This window comes from Acomys russatus, chromosome 3, assembly GCF_903995435.1.
Source record: "Acomys russatus chromosome 3, mAcoRus1.1, whole genome shotgun sequence".
In the NCBI taxonomy this organism is placed as follows: domain Eukaryota; kingdom Metazoa; phylum Chordata; class Mammalia; order Rodentia; family Muridae; genus Acomys; species Acomys russatus.
The window spans coordinates 83,628,239-83,655,396 of record NC_067139.1 but is presented as its reverse complement, the minus strand read 5'-3'; the positions used below and the strand labels follow the sequence as shown (position 1 = coordinate 83,655,396).

Below are 27,158 nucleotides of genomic sequence, written 5' to 3'. Positions count from 1 at the left end.
TATTTTTATTTATGTATATGCAAGCGGGATGGGTATATATACATGAGGGCCAGTGGAGGCCTGAGACCCTGGATTCCCATGGAGCTTGAGTTAGAGGTAGTTGTGAGCCACCTGACATAGGTGTTAGGAACTCAACTGGAGTCCTCTGGGAGAACAGCGAGTGCTCAGAACTGCCCTGGGCACTGGTAGTGCTTTGCAGGGTCACTTGCCTCTCGCCGCACTCCTTCAAGTATAATCTTCCTTAAAATGAGAAGGCTGTGGCGCTCAGTCAAAATGACGTAAATAAAAAGGGACAGCATGTCTCTGGCTCCGGAGTGGGGTGCCTTCCTTGTCACAGTTGTCACATGTAAAAATATATTTGTCTTCAAGAGAAGCCAATAAGTTTCTTTAAACCTCTGTAGTCCTGAGCCGACCGTGGTGGTGCACACCTTTGATCTCAGTCCTCCAGAGGTAGGCAGATCCCTAGGAGCTCCAGTTTAGCCTGGTTTGCATAGAGGGTCTCAGGCCAGCTAAGGCTACACAGTGAGATCCAGCCTCAAAAAATAAAAAAATATAAATAAGATTAACTTTACCAGGCGTGGTGGCACACACACCTTTAATCCCAGAGTTTAGGAGGCAGAGCAGGCCAGCCTGGTCTACAGAGCTAGTTCCAGGACAGCCAGGGCTGTTAGACAGACAAACCCTGTCTCAAAAAACAAAGAGTAAACTCTAGTCCTCACCTGACATTAATTAGATGCGCTGTTTTAACATCTGTGGAGGGCGGAGAAGACACAACTGTGCATGGCTGTAATCTCAGCACTTGGGAAGCAGAGGCAAGAGGGTTACAAGTTCAAGGCCTGGGGTACATAGTGAGAGAAGTTAAAGTAAAAGAGGTAGGCATGGGGCCCCGCGCTGAAGACCTGACAGGAAGCCTGGAGAGCAGGAAGAATCTGAGCAGGTAAGTACTCAGAGAAAAGCTGGTCTCCTCAGGAGCTCTGACGCAGGGGACCTCCTGTGAGCCTTCCCTCCCACCTCTGAGGGGTGTGGAATTTGGGGTGGAGATGCTAAGAAAGGCTTCCCAGAGGCAGGGAAGGAAGGGTGGCCAAACAGGAAACAACCCAGAAAAAAAGCACAGCAGGAGCAGAGAAAACAAAGAGTCTCCAGCGCTTCGCAAAGAATATCTTTGATTGTCCCTCTCTGGTGAACCAGCAAACCGATTCTGCGAAGCCTCACAGTCCTGTGGCACAGGAGGTATCAGTTTGCTGTGCACCTGCTGGCAGTACCACACAAGGGGCAGATCAGTCCTGAAAGTCTCACAGCTTAGTTAAGAGGCTGGCCCAGGGACGTTCAGGACCTCTTTGCTCCCCTCCAAAGAGATATGCAGGCATCCATGAACAGCAACAGTGGAACCAAACAAAAATAAAAACGACCACTCCCTCACATTCCTCACCCATTATATTGCCACCACTTTCTGTCATTCGGGGGGGGGGGAGTTTCCGAGGCTTCCTACTGAGAAAGACAGAGGTCCAGGAACGTGCGGTAGCCCCTCTCCGGAAAAATAAACTGGAGGCTCCTAGTCCCCAGGACCCCACCTCTGGCACCCTAGAGGAGCCGGCTTTGCCCCCTGTGGTTCCTATCTGACCTCCTAGTAGGAAACTGTGGAACTAGTCAACAACTTTCAAATCTTCTACCAACGTGCAGAGTGGTGCAGGGCTGTGGAACGGAGAGAGAACACGGGGGGGGGGGTGGGCGGGGGAGTGAGGGGGCCACAGCGGACGAGACCCAGGGAAGGTTGCGGAGACACGGAGTGAAGATGCGCCTGCTGCTCCTCCTTGGCGTGGCCACAAGCAGATGTCTGCATGATGAGAGCCAGAAGTCCGTGCGCCTTCTCAGGCCCTCTTTCTCCCAAACGCCCACACACTTCCGCTCCTCAGTCCTTCCTCTCCCTGCCTCCCATGAGCCTCAACCCCTTAGAATCCAAACCTACTACCTAAGAGACCCTGTATCCGGTGAAGCGTGGGCTCCCGAGGCGGAATCTCGCGCTCTGGCTGCAGTGAGAGAGGCCGCTCAAAGAATTCAAGGTGCCCTAGCGGGTAGGTGAGGAGACAGGAATTACCAGGGAGGGCTGAGGGGCAGAGGGCTAAGAAAAAGAGTCCATCACGCCCAACGAATCGAACTCGGAGATGAAGGGATAAAGAAACTGTCCTCTTGTCTTAAGTCCTCCCGGTACAAGGACCTCTGCTTCTGAGTCGAGACCCTACACGATACTGCCGTGCTGTCTGGGGAGACCCGGATGCCCCAAACTACCACAGGTGAGTTTGTCACTGTTGACCTCTTCTCCAAAGACATCTAGAAAAGTCTCCAGCTCACTGCCACAAGTTGTTGTTCTCGTTGTTACAGGTGCAGCCTCTTGAACCCCGGGTACAAAGGAGAGAGCTGCCTTGGGGCAAAGGTGAGAGCACCTCACCAGCCTTTGGGATGGATCTGAAGGGCACTAACCGAATCCCTCAGCACATAAGAGGAGCTGATCACAGATGTGTGGGATTGTCCCGTCTTTCTCTTCCTAATAACGCAGTCTACGGTCCCTTGCCACCCACAATGCTCAGAACACATTAAAGCAGGGATCCGGGTTTTTTGGTTTTCTTAAGCCCGGGTTTGAACCCAGGCCTTGCATGTGCTGTGAGGTGCTCTGAGCCCAGCTGGCTGTCTGGATGGTACTGGGACAGTCCACAGATACCTCCCCCATTCCAGTGGCCAGCTCCCATCCACTGCTGAGCTTACGGTAGACCTCACCCCCTGACAGCTGCCTGATGCCCACCTGCGTGGCTATACCCTGTGGCCAGAGCATGGTGTGCCCCAACTAATCCAACCAGATGGCCCCGGAGTCCGGAACAGTGACTTTCTCTTGTATGTGCGGGTTGCACACACTTCCAAGTGTCACAAAGAGGTGAGGTTCAAAGCCGACCCTTTTCCCTGCTCTGTCACTCTTAAAGTTTGTTAAGGAGATAGAAGCTGTTTTACCAAGTTGTGCTTCTTGGGGCAGGGAGGGGGGGCAGTTTGGAGTGTTCTGATAAAGCCTGAACTGTGTAGGGGCTAAGAATCTTCCATGCCACCCATGGGTGTCACCGTGGTAGAACTCTTCAGAGGCCCTGCTTCCTCTGTCTCATGGAAGATTCCACCTGCCTGTATCAGTTCACTTTCCCCGTTTCTGCCCTACCTCTCCTGGCCTGTTTGCAGCCCTCTGTCATAGCCTATGCTGCTTGCTGCCAACTGGACTCAGGAGACAGACCCCTCGCTGGCACCATTGTCTACTGTGCCCAACATCTCACCAGCCCCAGCCTCAGCCTCGGTGACGTTGTCATGGTGACTGCTGCATGATGAGTTAGGGCCGGGGACCAGGACAGGGGTGGCAGCCTCTCACAAAGTGGAAGAGCCTATAGAGGATGGAGCAGGAGGTACCTTAAGCTCTAAGAAGAGCTGGTTATGTGGAGTGGCCCCCTCACTCGGTAGCTGTTGGTTTCTAGGCTACACTACATGAACTGCTGCATGCCCTGGGTTTTTCTGGACAGCTCTTCAAGATGTGGCGAGACTGTCCCTCGGGACTAAGTGGTAAATAGAAGGAGTGAGGGAGTGGCCGTCCTCAAGTGTCAACCGGGAGGGACTTTGCCACCTTCCGATTGTGTCTCACCCTTCCCTCGGTTTCCCCTCCTCGTGTTGCCTTCTTCCCTTTCTGAAGCCAGCTAGAGGGAACTGTTCCACAAGGAAACAAGTGACAAGGCGAGACGAGTGGGGACAACTGCTTCTCGCCACTCCAGCGGCCAGCCACAGCCTGGCCAAGCACTTGGGTGTACCAGGGACTTCGTTGGGAGTTCCTTTGGAAGAGGAAGTGAGACTAGCATCTTGGGGTGACGGGAGAGAAAGTGGGAGTAGCCCAGGAGCCACCAGGCATTTCCTACCTTATCCAACAGGGCTCTCTATCGTCACACTGGGAGTCCAGACTTCTGCAGGGCTCTATAATGACTGCTACCTTTGAGGGTGCCCAGCGTACCCGACTTGACCCGGTAACTCTTGCTGCATTCGAAGACTCAGGCTGGTATCAGGTCAACTACAGTGCTGCAGAGGAACTCCTGTGGGGCCGGGGTAAGAAGTAAGATCTGCAGAACACTTACAACCTGCCAGCTCTGTGGGTAGGTAGTGGCCTTATTTGCTGCTCAGGTATAGTTCATGAGGGGATGGCTAGAGCTTCGTGTTTTTGAGACAGGGTCTGGCTACGTATGTTGGCTGTCCTAGAACTCACGGTGTAGACCAGACTGGCCTGGAACTCACAGAGTTCCTCCTAGCTCTCACTCCCGAGTGCTGGGATCAAAGGCGTGTTCCACTCTGCCCAGCCTGGGCTTTCATCTTTGAGTGCTTTCTCTTCTTCCCGCACAAGCAGGCGCTGGCCTAGACTTTGGCCTTGTGAGCACATGCAGGAAGGAACCCTCAGACTTCTTCTGCACCCAAAGGTGCGTGCTGAGCAGGCAGGGGGCTCTACAACTGCCAGTGGACCGAGTGTCATCTGTTGTTATCCCTTCTGCACAGTGGGCTCGGCTGTCACTACCTGCACCTGGACAAGGGCAGCTGCTCCTCAGACCCAATGCTAGAAGGCTGCCGCATGTACAAACCCTTGACCAAGGGGGTGAGTACACCACAGAACAGGGGGTGCGGGCCCAGGAGGTGTCTGCCTCCATGGCCACTGCACACCACTCTACCCTTTCCCTGCATTTCAGAGTGAATGCTGGAAGGAGAACGGACTCCTCGCCAGAGCGGAGAACCCCCAAGGGGAGATCTACCATGTGCACAGCCGTTGCTTCCTTGCCAACCTTACCTCCCAAGAGCTCTCCAAAGACAAGACCAGCCGACCCTTGAGAACTCCGGACCCCAGGGAGGATCCCACAGGCCGCTGCTACTTACATCAGTGCACACACAAGGGAGCATACGAGGTGCGAGTGGAGGGGTCGCCGTGGACCCCCTGCCTTCCAGGAAAGGCTGTTCAGGTAACAATTTCAAGTAATAGGAGCAGAAAAGCTAGGAAATGCTTGGCTGCTGTGACTGTCCAGCTCCTTTTTTTTTTTTTTAATGATTTCTTATGTATACAGTGTTCTGCCTGCATGTACACCTACACACCAGAAGGGGGCACCAGATCTCACTATAGATGGTTGTGAGCCACCATGTGGTTGCTGGGACTTGAACTCAGGACCTTTGGAAGAACAGCCAATGCTCTTAACCTCTGAGCCATCTCTCCAGCCTGACTGTCTAGCTTCTTAATACTCTGTAGCTCAGGCTGGCCCAGAACTGAACATATATAGCCCCAGCTAACTTTAAACTTGAGATAAGCCTCAGCCTCTCATATACTGGGAATACAGATATGAGCCACCAAGCCTCATGGTCAGTATTTTGGAATTTTAAATTATTTTATTTATGCATTTACTTGGTAGTGCTGGGCATCAACCCTGGGGCACTGCATTCACTAAGCCGCATGCTCAGCCCCTAGCCAACTTATCTTTTTTTTCTCTTCTAAATATCTACTCAGCCCATGCCTCAGGCATGGCCATTTTCCTTAGAAGGTAGCGCTAAGCAAGTGACTGAGGCTGCAGTTCACACCCTGCCACCCCCTTGCAGATACCTGGATACTATGGTCTTCTCTACTGTCCCCGAGGCCGGCTGTGTCTGGGTAATGAAGGCACCAGTGCTGTCACTTCTTCGCCCACGAGTCTTTCAACTCAAGATCTGCTATTCCAGCTGTCTTTAAGATTAAGTGGGACCCCAGGCCACTCTCTGGGGCAAGAACAGAGAGAAGAGCTGGCTGAGGTAGTTCTGCGGGCTCTGGTGACAGGATATGGCACCAGCAGGTAAAGAGCCGGCTCCAACTATTTACACAATGGGCCGCAGAGAATGCACTAAGTCTTTTCTTTCCCACTTTTTTCTACATCCTGTTCCTCCCAGGCTGAAACACTTATGCTCTCAAGCACTCTCCTCCATTAAGAGATCTCAATGTCTGTTCAGGTGTTATTTCCATAGCCCGTCCATCACCACGGCCTTGGTGTTTACTGTGATGTTGTGGAAGACTCCTGGCTGCCAAGGGCCTTCCGCAGCTGCACTGCACAGGGCCCTGACCCTGGTCCTGACGGAAAAACCCCTCCACGTACACCATGGAGACGCCATCTTTACCACTGAACACAGCAAGTAAGATGGCGCTCCAAATAGTAAGCTTTGAATCCCTGCTGTGCAGACGTCACTTTGTTAAGCATGCATTTGTGTGTGTACACAGGATTATGCATCTCAGTAAACAGATACCAATGTCACTTTGGGTCCACCAAACAGTAATAGGGGTCCCCAACCCTAAAACTTAGGGATTTTAGCTGTCTTTTTTCTTTTCTTTTTGGAATGGGGAGGTTTGAGACGGAGTTTCACTGTGTAGCCCTGGCTAGCCTAGAACTTACTTTGTATTGAACTCAGAAAGATCCGTCTGCTTTGGCCCCCCCGGGTTTTGGTTTTTTGAGACTCGGTCTCATTTAGCACCAGGCTGACCTCAAATCAACTCCACAGCTGAGGATAATTTTGAATTTGTAATCCTCCTGCCTCAGGAATCCTGGGGCTGCACTGTAAGGGCGCCATCACAGCTCTTTTCAGCAGTCCTGTGATCTAGCTACCAAAACAGTCTCTTCCCATGCCACCTTCACCTTAGGTCTTCTTTCAGTACTTGAAGCTGTGGAGACTGGGTGTTGGTTTGAGCCCTCCATTTTAGGTTCTATGTTCGCTTTTTTTTTTTTTTTTTTTTTTTGGTTTTTTGAGACAGGGTTTCTCTGTGTAGCCTTGGCCATCTTGGACTCACTTTTGTAGACCAGGCTGGCCTCGAACTCACAGCGATCCGCCTGCCTCTGCCTCCCAAGTGCTGGGATTAAAGGCGTGAGCCACCACGCCCGGCTTCTATGTTCGCTTTTATTGACTTGTTTGCCCTAGTGCTTGATTCAAACAGGCTGCAGTCCCTGTGACACCTGCACACAGCTACAGGACAAATGGTACCTTCCATGTTCCCAGGCTGCCGGCTTCCTTGGACCATAAGCCCTCCACGACTGGCCTACTTCTGCCCACCGGGTTCTGCCTACTGTTGCTAACTCTGGTGGGTGCACTGGGAACTTTGGCCTATCAGAAACGAGCTACCCTCCAGGTGGGACCAGCCACCACATAACCACCACCAGAGCTACAAGACATCGGATTAAAGTAAGCTGGTGTGACGCCACTCAGAACTACATACCAGCCAGCAAGATGGCTCACTGGGTAAAGTCACTTGTGGCTCTTGTGGAAGACCCAGGCTCCATGCCAAGCACCCACAGTGGGTGGCTCACAACCTTCTGTAACTCCAGTTCCAGGGGATCCAACACCCTGTTCTGACCTCCGTGGGCACTGGCACATACACAGAATAAATAAAAAGGCTGCTGGTGGGACAAGCTACTTACTGGAAACCCTGGTGTACTTCCCTCAGAATGCCTCTTTGCTAGGGTATCAGCTTTACAATAGCTTTCCCAGGTACAAAATGCGGAGTCTTGATACCCTCCCCCACAAATCAACAGTTTAATCTGTGAAGCACCACTGGTTTTCAGAAGAACAGGAACATTTGCCATCAGCCCCAAGGACAGCACACATGATACTTTTTATTATCTAATTTCCATTGCTCTTTGGAGTCAAACAATATGAAGGATCAAGTAAGTATTTCCTTCTCTTGTGATTTTCCTTAATTTTATTTGACCACTGGGAAATAAATCACCTTGTGGTTGGGAAGTTATATAATTATGCTGGAGTTGGGTAAATGTGGTAAAACCAGCCACATCTGGGCCAGCACTGGCTTCAGTTACATGATATGGGTTCTTTTGAGTTAGTTACCAAAACCAGTCGTTCTTGAGATTTGGGTATCTTCTGTAAATGAAGCGGGTTTCAGTGACCACATTCACAGAATCAGGAACACACTGCTAAGTTACAGTGCTAGCATTCATCATCAAATTGAGGCATGAACTTTTTAAAAGAGTTATTTATTTATACAGTATTCTGCCTGCATACGTGTTGGCAGGTCAGAAGAGGGCACCAGATCTCATTTAGATGGTTGTGAGCCACCATGTGGTTGTTGGGACTTGAACTCAGGACCTTTGGAAGAACAGCCAATGCTCTTAACCTCTGAGCCATCTCTCACTTTGCAGCCCTCACTGGCCTGGAGCATGCTATGTAGACCGGGCCGCCACTGCCTGAGTGCTGGAAGAAAGAGATGCACCATTACCCCAGCACTTCAGGCAAATGTTTTGTTTTTTTCGAGACAGGGTTTCTCTGTGTAGCCTTGGCTGTCCTAGACTTGCTTTGTAGACCAGGCTGACCTCAAACTCACAGCAATCCACCTGCTTCTGCCTCCCAAATGCTGGGATTAAAGGCATGCACCACCACTGCCTGGCCAGGCAAATCTTTGACACACTTGCACCGAATCTTCACTACAGTAATGGCCTTGCTTGATCACATGTCATTATCTTCTTGATCTCAATGCCCATCAGTCTTTACCAGCAGTAGCGGCCACTGCTTGGTAAAACTTTGCCACGAAATCTGGCTCACTGACTTCCAGCTGCCTGACAAACTCATTGCGCTCCTGCTCAGCCCAACCTCGAAACCACTGATCCCAAAGCCGCAGCTGACACTCAAAGATACAAGGTGGTCGGTTTGCCCCAGACACACTGAGCTGCTCCAGGCTGTCCAGCAGTGACTGCAGCTTCCCGGGCACCGCCTTAGCTACCAGGTCTTGTAGAAAACGTTCCCGCTGGGGACCTGACCAACTGGCAAACCAGTGAAGAATACATTTCATCTCCTGGGAAGTGATGTAAGACATCGGCGGAGGGGATGAGCTGGCAATGTCATCTGGCACTGACGGTAACACAGAAGGGAGGGATGGCGGTACTGAGGAGGCAGGCGATTCCAGGGGCATCCTGAAATAAACAACGCTCTGTTAATATACGTCTGGCAAAGAGCAACCAAAAGACAACCTCCTAAGCAATAACCCCAATGCACCCAGTCAGCACCCACCAATTCAATCCATAGGAAAATAGGGCCCTTTTTTCTTCTTTTCTTTTCTCTCCTCCTCATCTTCTTCTAGTTTTTTGAGATACAGTTTCTCTGTGTGTAGCCCTGGTTGTCCCAGACACACTGTAGACCAAGCTGGCCTCGAACTCACAGAGACCTGCCTGCCTCTGCCTCCCAAGTGCTGGGATTAAAGGCGTGAGGCACCACCGCCCTGGCTCAGGACCCTTTTTTATGGTAGGACTTCACTATATATTGTGTAGGCCCAGACTTGTAGTAGGTATTTGGCCCTCTTGCCTCAGCTTGTGAATATTGGGGCTCTGAATGCACACTTAACAAGACCTTGTATTTTGATTTCTACCCAGTTTCCTTGGGGAGTCAGTCAAGAATAACCTCACTGGGTATTTGCCAGCCTGATTTCCTTTTCAGTGCCACTGACCTGAGCCAGGTGTGGTGGCTCACACCTATAATCCCAGCATTTAGAAAGCTGGGATGGGGGCTGAGGGGCTGCCAAGAATTAAAGGCCAGCTTGGACTAGTAACTGGAACATAGTAAGTTCCAAACCACTCTAACCTACAGAGTGAGGCCCTTTCTTAAAACAACAAAAGAACAAAAGCAAAAAAAAAAAAAAAAAAGCAAAACTCACATGCCAGGCATGGCTGCACAATATGGTAGACATGGTGGAGGCAGAAGGATCACAAGTTCAAAGATCAGCCTCAGTTACATGGGCATTCCAGGCCAGTCTGGAGAAAACACACACACACACACACACACACACACACACACACACACACACACACACACAGCCACCGTCCCTTCCTGCCTTTGTTTCTCTCATTAACCTTTACTTGCATTTTACTTGATGGTAAATGCAGTCACAGGCTGGAAGGTTTTGCTGCATCCCTTTCTTCTAGGATGATGTTTCTTCTTCGTGGTCTCCTCTTCTGGCTGAGGAACAGTTTCTTTTCAGTGAGGATCCTTTCAATGCAGCAGGCAAGCTCACGTCTGAGTCAACCTGACTGTATTTGGGCTATTTTGCTCTGGATATTGACGATGACCACAGAATCTATAGTAAAACCTCTAAGTTCAGCATTTTCCAGCGTGAGTAGAGCAAACCTCCAGCGCTCTTCGGGGCCACCAGGCACTCGGCTAGCCCTACTGTTTGTTGCTGGCACACTTACCTACCAACTCTATTGGCACACTGCCTACGAACCACACACTATTCCTTTAAAGGGACTGCTCTCAGATATTTGGTGGCTTTTTAGCTACGCATAGCCTTGATGGCCCGGGCAATTTCTAAAGTAAACCCAGACACCCGAACCTCTCGGTTTGGATGATTTGGGGAGGGGGCAAAGGTTTCTGGGTTTGGATGATTGGGGTGGGGCAAAGGTTTCTGGGTTTGGATGATTTAGGGGGGGGCAAAGGTTTCTGGGTTTGGATGATTTGGGGGGGGCAAAGGTTTCTGGGTTTGGATGATTGGGGGGGCAAAGGTTTCTGGGTTTGGATGATTTGGGGGGGGCAAAGGTTTCTGGGTCAAGAGAAGAGTAATTATTCTCATGGGTTACTTCAAGTCTTAGGGAAACAAAAACCCTGCTAGCCTGAAATTCAAGATCCTCCTGCCTCAGCCTTAAAGTGCTGGTGGTACAGATTATAGGGATGCTGCCCATGCACAGCCTCTCCCCACACTCCTCCTAATTTCATAGTTGGTCTCACACAGCCTAGGCTGGACATGTAGCTAAGAACGGCTTGAACTGTGAGGTGCCACCACAGCATTTCTGCAGTGCTAGAGGCAGAGCCCAGGGCTTCTGGCGAGCTACACACTCCCAACTGAACTATATCCCCAGCCACTCCTTATAAATAGTCTTTAAAACAAGCCATTGAGGGGCCAGGAAGAAGATTGCTCAGCACTGGAATTCATTTCCTGCTCTCCCAGAGCACCCATATTGGGTGACTTGAAACCACCCGTAGCTTCAGCTCTAGAGCACTGCCTGTAGACTCTGTGGGGCATGCTCACACCCACAGACACACTTGGCAATAATAAAACAAGCCAGGCGGTGGTGGAGCATGCGTGCCCTTAATCCAGCATTCAGGAAGCATGCACAGGCAGGTAGGTACCTGAGTTCCAGAGCAGCCTGCTCTACAGAATGAGTTTTAGGACAACCAGGACTATACATAGAAACCTTGTCTTGAAAAACCAAACAAATAACAACACAAACAAGACACCGAGGCCAGCCTGGGTAGCACAGTAAGAACTGAGCACGGAACAGAAAACACATCTCTTGCTTGTCCTATCTCCTCCCGCTCATGTTTATCCTCCCTAAAAGTTGTAGGCTCAATTTTCTTAACAATTATATTTTATTATGAACTTACTGAATGAGCGTACTTCCCTTATAACCCAATTAGCCTAAATAAGAGGAAAAGGAGATTAAGGAAAACAAGGATGAAACCTGGGCATCAGTTCCTAGGAACAATTTTCTTGGCATAGTCGGCAGGATTTCAGCAGACTGGCAACCCCACCAAAGTTGCTGCTGGAACCTGGAGCAACCAGAACCAGGAGCCTCAGCTGGAGCCCAAAGCCTTGAAGCCTTCCCTGGAGCAGTTCTCTTTAGGAGTGTCTTGAAATGGAAAACCAAGTCCCACCCAAAAGCTCCAAGCCCCCTGTTTTGGGGATGGGTGGGTATATATATCTCCATCCTCTATATCTCCTCTCCGTCTGTTCAAGTTGGTTTTTCACCGAGCTCCCCCATCAAATAGTTCAACTTCTAAGTGGAAAAACATCCTGTTCTCTATTGGAGATAGACTTCTGCTCAGAATGCACTGAAATCAAGGCTTTGGCCTGAGGCTTCAGGTTCCAGTTGCTCCAGGTTCTGGCAGCAGCGTTGGTGGGATTGCTGGTCTGCTGAACTCCTGCTGACTATGCCCAGAGAATCGTTCCTAGGAACTGACGCCCAGGTTCCATTCTTGCTTTCCTTAATCTCCTTTTCCTCTTATTTAGGCTAGTCGGGTTATAATGGAGGTACACTGATTGAGCCTGGGGCTGGAGAGATGGCTCAGTGGTTAAGAGCACTGCCTGCTCTTCCAAAGGACCTGGGTTCAATTTCCAGCACCCACATGGCAGCTCACAACTGTCTGTAACTCCGAGATCTGACACCCCTACACCAAAGCACATAAATTAAAATCTAAATAAAGCATTTTTAAAAAAATAAAGAAAATTGAGCCTACAAAAAGTGTACAGTTTGTTTTTTTTTTTTAAACTTTGGTACAAGCAACTGGCCCCAATGAATGCTAATTGTTCCATAGTTGTCAACAGCCAGAGGGGATACACGATACAAGAGCCTTCTGTGCAATGTGTACACAGCCTCTGAAACATGTTGAGAATTTATTTTCTGTGGCCCCCTTATTAAATTCTGTACAACACCAATAAACTTAAGAGTGGGATAAGTATAGGCCTTGCCTCAAATAAGCCACACTACCAAGGTTCTGAAAAAATTCCCTTTGTTTTCTTGACTTAGATGGCCCAAAAAGTGCGCTCCTGATGCACGGGTGTCTCAGCAGCTTTCCTTAATGGCTTACACTGTAAAGTGCCACTGATTTTTGCATCATGGATGCAAGTGTCAGCCAACTTATTCCAAAATGTTTTAGTCCTACAGTTTGTATCTCTCACAGCGAAAACCGCCAACACTCTATGGCTTAAATTACTACTGCTGTTACTCCTGCTCCGAGTTGGGAGATTTGTACGGACAAAGATCCCTAAACATTAGTTCAATATCAACTGCCATTTCCAAAGTGGTCCCTACAGGGGGAAGTTCCTCCTAAAATTTCTCTTTTTCAGGGAAAGGGAATTTTTCCCCCAAGGTCTTGCCACATGGCTTCCATGGGAAACTTAAATTCAATGTCATTAATATATTCACTGTCTGGGATCAAAAACACAATGCTACTTTTTCCCACGTTTGGAAGCCGCAGGTCTACCACAGACGTTTCGCCACGGGAGCAGGGTACGGCTCCCCAAAAGAAAACCTGCAGACACCAAATCTTTTTGCTTATTTGTTTTTGGTTCTCGAGACAGGGTTTCTCTGTGTAGCCTTGACTGTCCTAGGCTCGCTTTGTAGACCAGGCTGGCCTCGAACTTACAGAGATCCGCCTGCATCTCTGCCTCGGCATCCCCAGTGCTGGAAGAGATGTGCCACCACGCCCAGCTTCAAACACCAAATCCTATCTGGCCTAGGAGAAATTTATTTTCCTCTTACCTTCTTTTCTTCTCCGGGGCGTCCAGAGAACACAACAATCCTTAAGCTCCAACTCCAACTCGCCTAGTCTCTTCCATGTTTCCTGAAAACCCTAAGCAGAGCCAGCCCAATAACCCACGCACTTCCGGTGCAGAAACAGCACCAAACACCCAAGTGCCCCAGCGCTTCAGTCCCAGGTCCGGAGATAGCCGAATATCTCCGATTATGAATATGCCAGGTTCGAGGGCTTCCGAATGGATTCGATTCAAACCCTCGGCAAGACGAAAACAAACGAGCCTGAAAGCAAAATGGGAGGGGTCGGCCGCTGGGCAAATGGAAAAAGCCGATTGGTACCGATATGAAGACGGAAACGACCGAACAGTTCCGGAGGAACCCGGGGAATTCTGAGCAGTAATAGAGGGGTAGACTATGGCAGTAGGCGGGGCGAATTCGGTACGTTCGAAGGGCGTTGGCGGAAATTACCGAAGATGCCCGAAGCCGTCGGGACGGACCCGAGTACCTCACGCAAGATGGCGGAGCTGGAGGAGGTGACTCTGGACGGGAAGCCTCTTCAGGCTCTGCGGGTGACCGACCTGAAGGCCGCACTGGAGCAGCGAGGCCTAGCCAAGAGCGGGCAGAAGAGTGCCCTGGTCAAGCGGCTCAAAGGGGTGAGAAGTCAGCGTTGCCGAGGTGTCGGAGGGGAGCGGACCCGGTAGAGACGAGTCTCCGCCGCGGCGCAGGCGCAGTGTCCGGGCTCAGCGCGAGCTCTCTCAGGCCGCCAGCGCGAGCCTGCAGATCCACGCGCACGGTGGTTGGTGTGGCTTGCGCTGGAATAGAGATAACGCCGGTTCCCGCCTTAACGGCCGCGGCGCGAGCCCAAAATGGGAGGGTGCGCGCTACTCTCCCGGAGTGTCTTAAGCTCCTTCCTTCTTTCCCCCACCCCCTCCTTGTTTGTGTCTGTGTTTTCGGCGCATGCGCTGCAGAAGGAGTTAAATCCCTCTACAACCACCGGTGTGGCTGGCCTTAAGGGGGCGAGCAGGGCTGGGTCCGAGTTAGGGGGAACAGTTGGGCGGATAGGGCTGGCGTCTGTGTCTGCAAAAACACATTTGGGGTAGGGTGAAAATGTTCGCTTGATTCGACTAAGACCTTAAATGAAGGGAAACCTTGATAGAAGGGCTTGGGAGGCGGGTGTCTAGGAAATCGAAGAGCAGCAGTCTGGATAAGAATTTGGTGGTTATTGGTGCGAGGGGTGAGACAGAGTCCTTTAGGCTGGGGATTTCGGATCGCTTTGAGTAGATGAAAATGATCTTGTCATGAAGTTATACCTATTTTGGTTCGGCTTGGTATAAACGGAGGGAAGGTGAGATTAGTCAGAGTTCGTTAGGGTACGCGGGGAATAGGTTAGTTCAGGGTCTGAGTTGACAGACCGTTGGTTATCCCGAAGCCGACAGTTTGTGTGTGGGTGTGTGTTAGGGCAGACCACAGGTGACAAGGTCTGTGCTCAGTTTCTCTTTGAAATTTTAGTACATTTTATTTTTCTGGCTGCCACTCTGCTAGAAATTGTGCAAGTTCACTTTTAAGTCGGTTTAGTTTTGAAAAACTAACTCAAGTAATAGGCAAATCCAAATTAGCAGCCTCATGTTGGTTTTGTGTTATTTAAAACTTGTTGAAGTATTTGGAGTGTTTGTGGGGGGGTTGTTTTTGGTTTTTTGGGGTTTTTTTGCCCTGTATTACCAGATTTAGAAGTGGCTCCTAGTCAAAATTGCAGGCAGTATAGGGATTCTAGTTCTGATTCTGTCACTTCGCTGATTTTTATGACATAGCCAGGTCACTGATTGTTGGTGCCTGTACTTTACATCGGTATATTTGGGAGCAGTAACCATGGCTACCTATAAGAGTCTTAAGAAGATGAATGAGAAGAGCTATTAGGAAGAGCTTTTAGGCTTTATGAGAGGAATATAGTCTAAGTGTACAGTTAAGTAATCTGATGAAAAAGGCTGTGGGAGAGGTAGAGACCCTGGCTTCTCTTTGTCTCCCCGCCTGGTTTCTGATTTTTGCTCCTCTCTCTATACCAGGCTCTAATGCTAGAAAATTTACAGAGACACTCCACACCCCACGCTGCGTTCCAGCCAAACTCGCAGGTAAGAAAAAGGCTCGTTTACATAGAATGGGCAGTGTGTATTCCATGCTTATCAATGCATGCTTTTCAATGCAGGTGTTCTCAGACAGTTGCTGCTTTTTTTTTTTTTTTTTTTTTTTTTTAAAGTTTTATTTTATGTGTATGGGTGAATTTGCCTCCAAAAGGCGCCCACAGAGGCCAGAAGAGGATGTCAGGTTCTCTAGAATTGGAGTTGCAGACAGCAGTAAAGCACCCACCATGCAGGTGCCGATTTGAACCTGGGTCCTCTACAAGAGCAGCCAGTGCTCTTAACTGTTGAGCTATCTCTCCAGCCCTCAGACAGTTGAATTCTAATTGAGCCCAATTTTTCATAAAAACCTGGAGTAAAAAACCAAAAACCTATAAAAAGAGCGGTGAGTGAATACTTGGATACTTTGCTTCCTTGCCGAGGAGTATGCCAAAAGGTATGATGGATCAGGTGTGCCGCAAGAGTCTGAAGTCACTTACTGACCATCAGTTTGGGGGAAGGTGTCTTTGAATATAGAGGTGAAATAAAATACTTGCTTATCAAGAACTCTTTTATTGACACAGATGTAGTTTAAAGAATTTGATCTCTTATTAATAACTCTATTTCTAGGGCTAACTGGTTAACTATATGCTGTTACTTTTTTTTTTTTTAATTTTAGTTTTTCGAGACAGGGTCTGTCTGTGTAGCCCTGGCAGTCCTGGACTCACTTTGTAGACCAGGCTGGCCTCTGCCTCCTGAGTGCTGGGATTAAAGGTGTGCGCCACTACACCTGCCCACAGTTACTTTTAAACATCCTTAACCTTAAATGAGTGATTACTTAGGACAAGGAACTGACATTTGGCCTTCATAATAGGAAACAGGAAAAGTGGTTGGACTTAGTCTGTAGTTTTAGAACTGCTCTGCTGGGGTGTCTTAGGGAAGACACTTTATTCCAAGAGTTCCTTCATACTTTTTTGGGGGGTTGGTAGGGTTGAGGCAGAGTCTCTCCGTATAGCCATGATGGCTTAGAACTCACACTGTAAGCTGTGCCACCCTCAGACTCAGGGTGGTCCTCCTGCCCAGCTCTCTAGTGCTACTGTAACAGGCTTGTGCTTCCACCCCCAGCTTTCTACACACATATTTATTTGAACACATTATCCTATAGTTAAGAACAAGTCCCTTCATTTGCTGGGCAGTAGTGATGCACACCTTTGTCCCTGCACTAGGGAAGCAGAGGCAAGTGGATCTCTGTGAGTTTGAGGATAGCCAGGACTCTAAAAATCAACAACAACAAAATCCCTTCATTTAAAGGAAAATGCATTGGTGTGTGGGCCCTGGACCAGATGAGATCCCAGGATACTGTGGAAAATGAGCTTTCCTATTCCCTTGTTAATACCTCATTAAGCTGGAAGTCCCATAATCTAGCCAGCTTTCTGAGGTTCATGGTATTGAAGAGCTACCTAAGGAGCTGGAGAGATAGCTGGGTAGTTAAGATTGCCAGTTGCTCAGTGAGTCAAAGCAGAGGCAGACCCCAGCACCTACATTGGGTGGCGCACAAACATCTGTAACTCTACTACCAAGGGATGCAACCCCTTCTGACTCCCAAGGACATGGCTGAGCACACAAACACATGCATACACCCACAGATACATGTACACACACCTAAATGAAGCTGAAAAGATGGCTTAGTAGTTAAGAGTACTTGCTGCTCTTTATAGAGGACCCAGGTTCAGTTCCCAGCACCCACATGGTGGTTCACAGACATCCATAATTCTACTTCCAGAACATCCCATAGCTCCTTTTAGCTTTGAACACCAAGCGCAAACATGCACATGCATCTGTGCAGTTAAAACACTCATGCATGTAAAATAATAAAAATAAATCTTAAAACTACTTAAAATAGTCAATTCACAGTTGTGGAGTTTTCTTGGTGATGGTTGTGGAAATAAGGCATGCACTACCACACCCAGCTAGGGCAGGGGTGGGGTGGGGGAGGGTTGTTAGTTTTCAGAGACAGAGTTTCTCTGTGTAGCCTTGGCTGTTCTAGGCTCACTTTGTAGACCAGGCTGGCCTCGAACTCACAGAGATCTGCCTGCCTCTGCTTCCTTGAGTGCTGGGACTTTTTTTTGTTTGTTTGTTTGTTTGTTTGTTTTTGGTTTTTTGAGACAGGGTCTCTCTATGTAGCCCTGGTTGACCTGGACTCATTTGATAGACCAGGCTGGCCTCGAACTCGCAGAGATCCACCTTCCTCTGCCTCCTGAGTCCTGGGATGAAAGGCGTGCGCCACCACGCCCGGCTTTGCAAACACACTTGTTTTCTCATACTTAAAACGCATACTTCATCAGTGCCCATTGACTACTGAGAGTCTCCTTTATACTAAGTGAAAATTATTTACTATTAGAAAATATGACGGAAAGCATAGGGCATACTGCAGTGACTTGCTTTCCTGTAGATCTTTAGACATGTGTGGCCTGGAGGAGGAGGGCTTCTGAAGAGGAAACGGAAGGACAGAAGGAATGATGCCGGCAGGTTACATACAGAAAGGATTAACCCTGAGCTTGCCTGCTTCTTAAAAAGTTTTTTATTCTTTTTGAAACAGGGTATCTCTGCATAGTCCTGGTTGTCCGGGAATTCCTGCCTCTGCCTCCCTAGTGCTGGGATTAAAGGATTGGGCCACAGTGCTTGGCATGCCAAAGGTTTCTTTTTCCTCAGAACGAACCAGCGGATGATTGGTTGGTTGGTTTGGAGTATGTGAGGCAGGGACTTACTGTAGCGCAGGCTGGACTCGAGCGTGTGGCAGTGGCCCCGCTTCAGCTTTTCTGCTGCCGTGATTGCACGCAAGAGCCGTATGTACTCCCCTTTCTGTGGCTTGTTTTATTTTTTTAATGGAAGTGGAGTTACAAGTCTTTGAAGATTGAATGTATAATACTTGTCTTGATCTCTTGATCTCATGCGTTTAAACACTGTCTTTTATATTTATGTTTATTTTGTGCATATGAGTGTTACGTCCACGTGTGTATGTGTGCCCTTAGGAGTCAAAAGCAGGCATTAGATACCTGGACTGTAGTTAACAGAGGATTGTGAGCCACTGTGTACTGGGACTCAAGCCCAGGTCCCCTGTAAGAGCAGCCAGTGCTCTTAACCAGTGACCCATCTCTCCAGCCCTGCCCTTGAACTTTTGAGATACATGACAGAATGTTTTCCTGAGGTGGTGGAGCTTGATCTTTTGGAGAACTAGTACTTTTTTCTTCTCAGATTTACTTCTTTTAAAAATTTGTTTGAGATTGTTTTATTTTGTTTGTATCAGTGTTTTACCTACGTGTATGCACGTGCACAATGTCCATACCTGGTGCCTACAGAAGTCAGAAGAATGTTGGGCATGGTGGCGCGCACCTTTAATCCCAGCACTCTGGAGGCAGAAGCAGGCGGATCTCTGAGTTCAAGGCCAGCCTGGACTACAGAGTGAGTCCAGGACATTCAAGGCTACACAGAGAGACCCTATCTCAAAAAAAAAGAAACAAAAACAAAAAAACAAAAACCGAAAAAGAGGAGGAGGAAGAAAGCGTGGTCAGACTACCTAGAACTGGAGTTACAGATGGTTGTGAGCTCCCTGTGGGCGCTAGGAACCTAACCTGGGTCATCTGCAAGGGCAAGAGTTGCTTCTAATTACAGATCCATCTCTCCAGCCTGGCACTTAATCTTTTTTGAGAGCTCACTATATAGCTCTGGAAAGTCTGGAACTCACTATGTAGACCCAGCTGGCCTGAAACTCACAGAGATCTGCCTGCCTCTGCCTCACAGAGATCTACCTGTCTCTGACTCTGGTGCTGAGATTAAAGATATGCACCATGCCTAGTCTTCCCAATTTTGAAAAAAATAAAAAATAGTACATTATTTTTAGATAAATTGTAGTTTATGTAAAAATTTAAAATGAAAAGGCATAAATCAGCCTAAGAATGTAGCTTACTGGTGGGGCTGTAGGTATAATCCCTAGCGCTCCCGCGCAAACACACACACACACACACACACACACACACACACACACACACACGGCCAGGCACACCACATGGGGGACAGGGTCCTTTGTGGTAGCACACCTGTATGACAGGGTGCAAGTCTGAAACCAGGCTGGACTATGTAGTAAGACCTTGTCTCCAGGAGAAGCGTAAGGCCTGGAATTGTTTCTTCTTCTTAGGTTATTATGACAGGCATCACTCTTTGGACTGACTACTTCAAATAAAACACTAATGTAGTTCCTCTTTTGCCATAGTACTGCTTATCCTGATCTTTACTATAGGAACAGCTTAGAAAAAGCCTTCCAGCCTGGCGTGGTGGTGCACACCTTATTTCCAGTCCTTGGTATGCAGAGGCAGGTGGATCTGTTTGAGTTCGAGGCCAGCCTGGTCTACAGAGCTAGTCTAGGACAACCAGGCCTACACAGAGAAACCCTGTGTTGAAAACCCTGAAAAAGAAAGAAAAGATAGACTGCCTTCCAAAAGTTGTGTTTCTTGGATCTGGTTACATGGAGTAGACTTGCCCCATGGAGTTTCTCTTCATTTCCTTGGTATACTTTTAGACTGTTTTCTTTTTGAAATCTCTAACTAAAAGAGAAAATTCTTAGGCTGGAGAGATGGCTCAGCCTTTAAGAGCACTGGCTTCTTGCTGAGGACCCAGGTTTAATTCCCAGCACCCACGTGGCAGCTCACAACTGTCTGTAACTCCTGTTCTGAGGATCTGACACCCTCACACAGATATACATGCAGGCAAAATACCAATGTACATACAAGAAAATAAGTTATGTTTTAAAAAGTCTTAAATGTTTAGCAACTATCAAATTTTATTGTTTATAGAAATTGTTTAAATTTGTGGGTTTTTAATAAGGTAATTACCTTTGTTTTTACTAAAATGTTCTTTATTTTATTTTGTGGTTTTTCTTTTAAAATCTTTTCTTTATTATTTATATAGTGTTCTGCCCGCATGTGTGTCTGCCTGCCTCAAGAAAACACCAGCTCTCAGGGCAGATGGTGATGAGCCACCCTGTGCTTGCTGGGAATTGAACTCATGCTTTCATACTTTCGGGACAGCAGATAGTGCTCTTAACCTCTGAGCCATCTCTCCAGCCCGTATTTTGGGGTTTTTCAAGACAGGGTTTCTTTGTGTAGTCTTGGGGTGTCCTGGGATTAGGTCTATATACCAGGCTGGCCTCAAATTCACAGAGATCTGCCTGCCTCTGCCTCTGCCTGGGATTAAAGGATTGTGCCACACTACTTGGCTTTGTCTTTAATTTTAAAACATTTTACTTATTTATTTTTCGAGACAGGGTCTCTCTGTGTTAGCCTTGGCTGTCCTGGACTCGCTTTGTAGACCAGGCTGGCCTCTGCCTCTGGAGTGCTGAATTAAAGGCATGTGCCAATGCCTGGCTTAACATTTTTTTAAAGGAGTAAAAATTTTTGTAGTGATTTGTTTGTTTGTTTTTTGAGACAAGGTTTCTCTGTGTAGCCTTGTCTGTCCTAGACTTTCTTTGTAGACTAGGCTGGCCTCGCACTAACAGTGATCCACCTGCCTCTGCCTCCAAAGTGCTGGGATTAAAGGCATAGTGATTTATTTTTATTTTATGTGCATTGGTGTTTTACCTGCATGTGTGTCTGTGTGAGGTGTCCCTGGTACTGGATTTACAGATAGTTGTGAGCTGCCATATGAGTGCTAAGAATTGAAACCGGGTCCTCTGGGAGAGCAGCCAGGGCTCCTAACCTCTTGGCCGTCTCTCCAGCCCCCATAATTATGCTTAAAACATTTAAATATGGGCTGGAGAGATGGCTCAGTGGTTAAGAGCGCTGCCCGCTCTTCCAAAGGTCCTGAGTTCAATCCCCAGCAACCACATGGTGACTCACAACCATCTAATGTAATCTGATACCCTCTTCTGCAGATAAAGCACTCATATGCAATAAATAAATCTTTCAAAAAAAAAAAAAAAACAAAAAACATTTAAATATATCACACTTGAATTTGTGATAGGCATTTTTAAAACATTCTTTTTTTCTTTAAGTGGGATGGGCCAGAACAGTGGTTCAGTAATTAGGAATACTGGCTGCTTTTCCAGAAGACCCAGGTTTGGTTGTCAGTACCCAACACTTTGCATAGACACACATACAGCCAAAATACCCATACACATAAATAAACATAAAAGAAAGCTTTCATTAATAAAAAATAAAAAAAACCCAAAACACTTCATTCTAAAGAATTTGCAAATAAAAAGCATTATGTAACTAAACTAACCAGACCCAAAGTATGTACTTTACCGTGAGTTTCTCTGCTGTTAGAATAGCCATTCTGAGAGCTGGGTGGTGGCGGTGCACGCCTGTAATCCCGGCACTCAGGAGGCAGAAGCAGGTGAATCTTCATGAGTTCCGAGGCCAGCCCAATCTACAAAAACGAGTCCAGGAAAGCCAAGGCTACACAGAAATACCCTGTCTCAAAAAAAAAAAAAAAATTTAGCCATTCTGACATGGGAGTTCATAATGTATTTTATACTTGGACTGTGTAAGTATGTTTTTATATACTTATCCATGACAAAAATAAAATATAAAACCAAAAATCTATGACAGGGTTAAAACTAGAAAACCGGCTTTACATCTGTTTCATGACGTGAGTATCCAATCCCTGCATTCAGGCCTTCCTGATTACCTAATGGTTGCCCTTCCTTAGACTCTTACCCCATTTCCTCTGCACAGATTGGGGAGGAAATGAGCCAGAACAGCTTCATAAAGCAGTACCTGGAGAAGCAGCAGGAGCTCCTGAGGCAGCGGCTGGAACGGGAAGCCCGGGAGGCTGCAGAACTTGAAGGTAAGCCCGGGCTGTCACTTCTAACAAGGTCTGCTTTGACCTCTGTCACCAAGTAGATGAGCCTAACTCTTTCTGGAATGGGTCAGGTGGGACTGCTGCTCATTTGCTTTCAGTGTTTTGTGAAGCCAGATGAGCTACAGTTGAGCTTTGTCAGGAAAGAGATGCTCAGTGTGGCTCTGCGGAGAGGAGGAGTGGAAGGAAGTTGGCCACCATTAGCACAGTAGAGCTCAGCTCTAAGGAGGAGGCTTTTCCTTTCGGTGTGTCTGTCTAACTGTGCCTGCCACCCTTTACTCCTACATAACCCCACATGCTGAGCCCTTCACTCCCTGCCCGACCCGATGTGTGCTTTGCAGAAGCTTCAGCTGAGTCGGAGGACGAGATGATCCATCCTGAGGGAGTGGCTTCCCCGCTGCCTCCTGACTTTCAGAGCAGCCTGGAGACACCAGAGCTGGAGCTCAGCAGACATTCGCCCAGTACGTATCTCCCTCCCCACTGCGCTGTTTGTCAGTCCTGCGTAGTTGGTGGGGGAGGTAGTGACGCCTCCTTTCATGCTAAGCCTCCATGAAAGTCCGAGGAGAATTCTGTGAAACTGACATTGACGTCTGTTTTTAGAGGAATTATTTCCTTTTTGAAATGTGGTTTACTTTCATGTTAATTACTCAGTGCCTTATGGGTCAGTATGATTTTTCTCTGGACCTCTCCAGCCTTTTATATCTCTGAATTTAGCAATAGTAACTTACTTTCATCTGGTGTATGTATATAGCTTGTCACCACCATCCCTGTATCTAACATGTTTATTAGTCAACAAATTTTACTAATGTATTTTGTGTATATGAGTGCTCCGTTTGCATGTATGCCTGCAGGCCAGAAGAGGGCATCAGATCCTGTTACTGATGGCTGTGAGCCACCATGTGGTTGCTGGGAATTGAACTCAGAACCTCTGGAAGAGCAGTCAGTGCCCTTAACTGCTAAACCATTTATCCAACCCTCAACAAATTTTTATTACATGCCTGCTAGACCAGGATATACTAGAGAAAAAGATGTCTGCCATAAGCAAAGTGACAGTCTAGTATATAGATAAACACTCATAAAATCATTAAGTAGTTAAAGTTACACTGAGTATGATATTAGAGGCAATTCAGACTGTTTTGTGACCACATTATAAAGAACTCTAACCTAATTTATATCATTGGTTCAAGCAAGATTAATTTTTTCATGTTATTATAGAAATATTAGGTACCTAATTTTCCATAGTAGCTCATATAAAAGGCTATATAGCCTTTGTCTTTTGGAAAGATTTTAATTTTGTTTTCTTGTTTGTGACAGGGTCTCATATGTAGCCCTGGCTGTCCTAAGGTGCACTGCTCTAGACCAAGCTGGCCTTACACACAGAGGTCTGCTTGCCTCAGCCTCCTGAGTGCTGCAGTTAAGAGCAGGTGCCACTCACTCAGCAGAAGCTAAGTCTTTCAAGGTGGTGTGTGTGTGACAGTGTGATAGTAGACATTGGGTGTGTGTAGAAAGCCAGTGTACAGGACAAATAGTTTCACCTGCTGACTCTGTTAGTAGTTATCAGGAATGACAGTCCATCCATATTTAACACTTAGAATATATGAGTTTTCAGCACTTTTGGTTACCATAGAATTCCTTGAAAGGATTAATTAATTAATTAATTTGGTGATACTTGTTAGAGAGGAATATTATGTAAGGCTAAAAGAAAATGAAGGACCTTTGAGACTAATTATAAGGTCTTAGGTTTGTTAATGTCTATATTTTTTTGATCTTAGTCTGAGTCCCTGGGGGATGTTTTTGGAAATTACTTTATCTATCTATCTATCTCTCTACTTTATGTTACGTATATGAGTGACGTTTTGTGCACATACATGGATATGCTTCACACGTGTGCCTGGTGCCTGGGGGGCTATAGCAGGGCATTAGATGCCCTAGAATTGGATCTGTGGGTAGTTGGGAGCTGACATGTGGGTGTTGGGAACTAAACGTAGATCCTCTGCAATAGCAGAAAGTGTTTTTGATCACCGAGTCATTTCTCCACCACTGACGCATCACCATCACCTTTCTTTTGGAGACAAGAGCTCATGTGGTCTGTTCTGCTTCTGCCTCAGTAAGTAACCAAGAGTCAGCTTGTACTACTGATCCTCTTGCCTCAGCTTCCCAGTTTGTAAACTATGGTACATTTCATCACATCCTGCTTTATTCAGTGCTAGAGATCAAACCCTGGGCTTGGTGCATGATAGGTAAGCACTCCATCGGCTGAGCTATAGCCCCAACTGAAAATACTGTTGACCAAAGTTGCTTCTCTTTTTTTGCCTTTGCATATGAAGCAAATCTTGTACATGCTAGACAGCTGTTCTGTCCCTTTGGAATTTTATGTCTGTGGGTGTTGTGCCTTTGTATACCTGGTGTCCATGAGACCAGTAGAGGGCATCAGATCCCCTGGAATCTGTGAGCCACCATATGGGTGCTGGGAATTGAACCCAGGTCCTCTGGAAGACCAGCCAATGCTCTTAAAAACTGAGCGATCTCTCTAGCCCACCTCCCCTTACTCTATTTGTTTTTCTGTTTGTGTGTGTGAGAGAGAGACACACACACACACAGAGAGAGGAGCGTGTATATGTACTATGCCGTACCACATGTATGGAGGGTAGAGGACAACTGGTAGGAGTTCTCTCCTTCTGTCCTGTGGCCCCTGGGACTTGAAATCAGGTCGTCGGGCTTAGTCTTGGTGCCTTTGCCTTCTGTAGCCATCTTGCTGGCCATAGACGTTTCCTTTATATGGGGGTCGGCTGGGGTGGGAGATTGGTGTCTGTGTATCTGTTGATGTGTGCTGCCATCACCCCTGGAAACTTTTTAATAAATAATACTGACAACTTTGGAGTGGTTTAAAAGGTACCTCAGGGACCTTTTTTCTCAAAATGTGGAAGTAGTATGTCCTCACTTAGTCCACACTGCACTTACTGCTCTTCTTCCTCCCAGATTATAAAGCCAGGGGGACAGAGAGGTTTATTATAAATGAATTACCATTATTCACAAATAAAAGTTATGAAAATACATATTGAATTACTGCTATATACATACCTCTGTTATTAAAGTACATGGGGCATTAGCACATTTATTGTTTGTTGGTGAAGAGGATATTAACTAATGACACAAATAATACACATACATACTGTGGTTTTTTTTTTTTTTTTTTGTTTTGTTTTTGGTTTTTTTTTTGTTTTTTTTTTGTTTTTGATTATGTGTATCTGTGTGTGGGTCTGTTCACAGGAGTGCATTGGATCCCCTGGAGCTGGAATTACAGGTGTTTGAGCCACCTGACATCTATGCTGGGAACCAAACTAGGGTCCTGAGGAAGAGGCGCCGGCGCTCCAGCCCCTGAGCTGTCTCTTTAGCCCTCTACCTAGGGTTAGGGTTTTTTGTTTTCTCTTAGTTGCATTCTTCTCTTGTGTGTGTTTGCATGCACCAGGGCCAAGGCCCGCGTGTGGGGAGTCAGGGGACAGCTTCAGTTCACCCTCTCCTGTCTTATGGGTCCCAGAGATTGAATTCAGCTTGACCAGCTGGTATCTTTACCCACTTAGCCACTCTGTAGCCCTGGAACTTGCTGTGTACCAGCCTGGCTTCAAACCCACAACGAGCCACCTGCCTCTGCTTCCTGAGTGCTGGGATTAAAGGTGTGTGCCACCACGCCAGGGTGTTGTCCAGGTTAACTTCAGCCTTAAGGTTCATCTTCCTTGCCTCCCAACTGCTAGTATTGTAGGTATACACAACCACACCATAAGCCAGAGCATCTGGGCATGGTTCCCAACATACACAAGGCAACCAAGCATTTGTATCTCCAGGTCCAGGGGATCTGATACCCTCTTCAGGCCTCCATGGGCACCAGGCACAGAAATAGTACATAGACATACATGCAGGCAAAAATACTTATACATAAAATTAAAATTTTTAAAAATGATCTATCTCAGAACCAGAGTAATTCGAGAATGCCTTGTGGCAGAGGCCTAGATCTCAGATGATCGTTAAAAATCAATAGTTTAAATTGGCATAGAGACGAGGATTATTTTTTAGAACACTACAGAGACGTAAAGATAGGACTACTGTAATTTTTAAAAATTTGGGTGTAAGACTATGTCAGGTGTGTGGGTTCCTGAAGAGGGCAGAAGAGGGAGTCATTCTGGAAGTGCAGGTGTGTGAGCCTCCCAGTGTGCATGCTGGGAAGCAAACTCAGGTCCTCTAGAGAGCACCCTTGTCTCCAGCCCCTGTAAAGTTATTAATTTTCAAGAATACTTAGAAGAAAAATTAAACAGTAGATTGAAATATTACAGAGGGCTTCAAATGCCAAGCCAGTAAATATGAACTTTAAATTTTTCTAGGTAAGCAGGGGTTCTTGAAAGCTGTTGTGGTTAAAGACTTGTGGTTCTTGAAAAAGATATTCTGGGGACTAGGAGGCAGCAGTTTTGTCAATAAAGTGCGTAAAAACACTAGCGTGGACCTCAGAACTCGTGCCAAAAAAAAAAAAAAAAAAAAAAAAAGCTGAATACAGTGATGTGCTTGTAATCCCAGCACTAGACTGTGGAGACTGGTGTCCCCGAGGCTTATTGGCCAACCAGACTAGCCTGCTCGGCAAGCTCCTGGCTAGTTAGTGATCCTTTCTTTAAAAATAGGGTGGCTGTGATCAGGCTGTAAAGTGATTAAATAAATAAATGAAAGAAAAACAAGGTGGGTGGCATTCAAACACTCAAAATTGTGGTGCGTGCACACACACACACATCTCCATTCTAAATGTAATTTGAAATGAAAATGAGCAACTTATTCTTAAATAAAATAGGTTTCAGAAGCAAAAATTTTGAGAGACTAACCAGTCTTCGGTATTTTG

General features: G+C 47.1%; 3 protein-coding genes across 10 annotated transcripts in view; 2 read left to right on the top strand and 1 right to left on the bottom strand.

Moving 5' to 3' along the window:
- The first annotated feature begins 878 nt into the window (after window positions 1–878).
- Cirop (ciliated left-right organizer metallopeptidase) lies at window positions 879–7,540 on the top strand. Its single transcript, XM_051143368.1, has 15 exons — window positions 879–937; window positions 1,681–2,072; window positions 2,198–2,291; window positions 2,380–2,431; window positions 2,783–2,926; window positions 3,217–3,342; window positions 3,504–3,588; window positions 3,720–3,865; window positions 3,948–4,119; window positions 4,415–4,484; window positions 4,561–4,657; window positions 4,749–5,015; window positions 5,641–5,870; window positions 6,025–6,204; window positions 7,060–7,540. The coding sequence occupies exons 1-15, from the start codon at window positions 879–881 to the stop codon at window positions 7,208–7,210; spliced, it is 2,265 nt and encodes a 754-aa protein (XP_050999325.1). The 3' UTR covers window positions 7,211–7,540.
- Window positions 7,541–8,310: 770 nt separating this feature from the next.
- On the bottom strand, window positions 8,311–13,690 carry C3H14orf119 (chromosome 3 C14orf119 homolog). The gene is made up of 2 exons (XM_051143090.1): window positions 13,320–13,690; window positions 8,311–8,981 (listed from the first exon to the last, which is right to left on the bottom strand). Exon 2 carries the CDS (start codon window positions 8,978–8,980, stop codon window positions 8,552–8,554), a length of 429 nt encoding a protein of 142 aa, XP_050999047.1. The 5' UTR covers window position 8,981; window positions 13,320–13,690; the 3' UTR covers window positions 8,311–8,551.
- A 96-nt stretch (window positions 13,691–13,786) lies between these two features.
- Window positions 13,787–27,158, top strand: part of Acin1 (apoptotic chromatin condensation inducer 1) — a 48,075-nt gene continuing 34,703 nt past the window's right edge. For 6 of the 8 annotated variants that reach the window (XM_051143085.1, XM_051143080.1, XM_051143083.1 and 3 more), the window contains exons 1-4: window positions 13,787–13,966; window positions 15,374–15,439; window positions 22,156–22,267; window positions 22,621–22,740. In XM_051143085.1, coding sequence (XP_050999042.1) covers window positions 13,787–13,966; window positions 15,374–15,439; window positions 22,156–22,267; window positions 22,621–22,740 — 478 coding nt within the window. The remainder of the gene's footprint in view (window positions 13,967–15,373; window positions 15,440–22,155; window positions 22,268–22,620; window positions 22,741–27,158) is intronic. The other 2 variants (XM_051143086.1, XM_051143084.1) reach the window with 1 other exon arrangement.